Below are 1,654 nucleotides of genomic sequence, written 5' to 3'. Positions count from 1 at the left end.
TCTGCCATGCGGTGGGGCAGGATGGCGGGCAGGTCAGAGGTTGGCCCTCGGCTGGGTCCAGGCCCCGCCTTCCCCCGCCCCCCCACCAGCGATGACTGCAGGCGAGTCCGGCCTGGGGTCCGTTCTGAATCCTCCCAGCCCCTGCTGGACCGGGTTGAAGCGGATACTTGTGCGCGTGGCTTGATCTGCCGTCGCCTCCCAGACCAACCCAGAACCAACCGCTGTTGCCCTTGGGCCGGGGCCTGAGGCCTAGGCGGCCACAGCTAGCCTGTTCTTGGCCTTCTGGGGGGCCTCAGCCGGCTCCCAGCCCTGGGTGGTCCCCACATGACACCGTGGCTGGGACTGGGGGCTGCCTGTCAGGCTGGGAGCCCTGCCTGGGGGCCCAGGGGATGCAGACGCCACAGACAGTTGAAGGACCCCCCTGGTGGGCCCTGAGCCGGTGGGCCTCCGAGGTGGGCAGGCTGAGCAGGGCCTGTCTGAGGAGTTGGCGTGGCCAGAGTGGGCAGCTGGGCCTCGAATCTAGGCCACGCGTCAGCAGAATGACAAGTAAGGGTGCGGCGAACCCAGCTGGGTCTGCACGGCAGGACCACCCAGCCCTGTCCCGGGCCTGAAGCCCAGGCTGCCCAGGCATTGTCCGCCCTGGCAGCGAGACCTGGGCAGGCGGTCAGCCCCTGGGTCTTGGGCCTTGTTGGCCCCTTGGGATCTGGGTGGGCGCTGGGCAGGGGGAGGGCCCGGGGGCCTAGCGGACATCCGCAAGGACCCTCCAGCCCAGCCTCTTGGCACCTGCTGGGGAGGTGGGCTGGGGCTGCCCGCCTGGCCTGGGGGCCCTATGCTGGCCCCTCCGCCAGCTGAGCCTGGAGCCCTCCTCCTCCCACCTGCGTCCACGTCTGTAACGTGGGGTTCTCAGTCCCCTCATCCCACCAGCCAGACCCGGTTCCACACCCGCATGCATTTCTGATCCCTTTCCTGGTGCTCACTGCCGAGGCTAGTTGAGGTCCAAGACGCTCCCTTCTGGGTCGGCGTGTAGACCGGCCAGGCCCCTGAGGACCTCCACCCCAGGCCGGCCTTTCCCGTCTCAGCACCCAGACGTTCTGGGAAGTTTGGGGTGCTCCTTTGTATGCTGGGCAGTATCTGTTCTCAGGTCCCGGGGTGAGGGGCACCCCCTCCTGGGATGAGTTGCCTTGTCCCTTCCCCGTGTCATCCCCAGCTGACGTCTCCACGAAGTCAGCCACGCATGCGCGCCCACCTCCCGCATGCTGAGCCTGTGAGGTCAGCGTGGATCTTAAACATTTCCAAGTGGTTGGAAAAAAAGCAGGAGGAATACTTCACGACACTCCGGAGTGTCCCGTGTCCACACAGCGTTTGACTGGCGCGGGCCCCCACCCGTCTCCTTGCGGGTCGCCAACATAGGAGGGTCGGCCCTGGCACCGCTGATGGTCATCCCTGTCCCGGCACGCCCTACGGGACGGCTGGCAGGACTGCTTCCCCGGTCCCCGCCTCCAGGCCCCAAACGGCCTGGTGCGTCCGGTGCTGTGTGGGGACACCTGCCTCACACCCGCATCTTGCCCACAGAGGTCCCGGGCCCGGAGCCCAGCCCGCAGGAGCGGGCCTTTGGCAGCGGGGACACCGTGGAGCTGAGCTGCCGCTTGCCGGC

The 1,654-nt window shown here is 67.9% G+C and overlaps 1 protein-coding gene across 1 annotated transcript in view; it reads left to right on the top strand.

The window, feature by feature from the left end:
* The first annotated feature begins 21 nt into the window (after nucleotides 1-21).
* The window catches only part of FGFR3 (fibroblast growth factor receptor 3), an 11,250-nt gene continuing 9,617 nt past the window's right edge, over nucleotides 22-1,654 (top strand). Inside the window, 3 exon segments of the mRNA XM_010832861.1 lie at nucleotides 22-169; nucleotides 1,360-1,518; nucleotides 1,573-1,652. Coding sequence (XP_010831163.1) covers nucleotides 22-169; nucleotides 1,360-1,518; nucleotides 1,573-1,652 — 387 coding nt within the window.

The sequence above is a fragment of the Bison bison genome, unplaced genomic scaffold, assembly GCF_000754665.1.
Source record: "Bison bison bison isolate TAMUID 2011002044 unplaced genomic scaffold, Bison_UMD1.0 scf7180017835657, whole genome shotgun sequence".
In the NCBI taxonomy this organism is placed as follows: Eukaryota; Metazoa; Chordata; class Mammalia; order Artiodactyla; family Bovidae; genus Bison; species Bison bison.
Note: the sequence above shows the minus strand (reverse complement) of the source record. Positions and strands in the feature narration are given on the sequence as shown.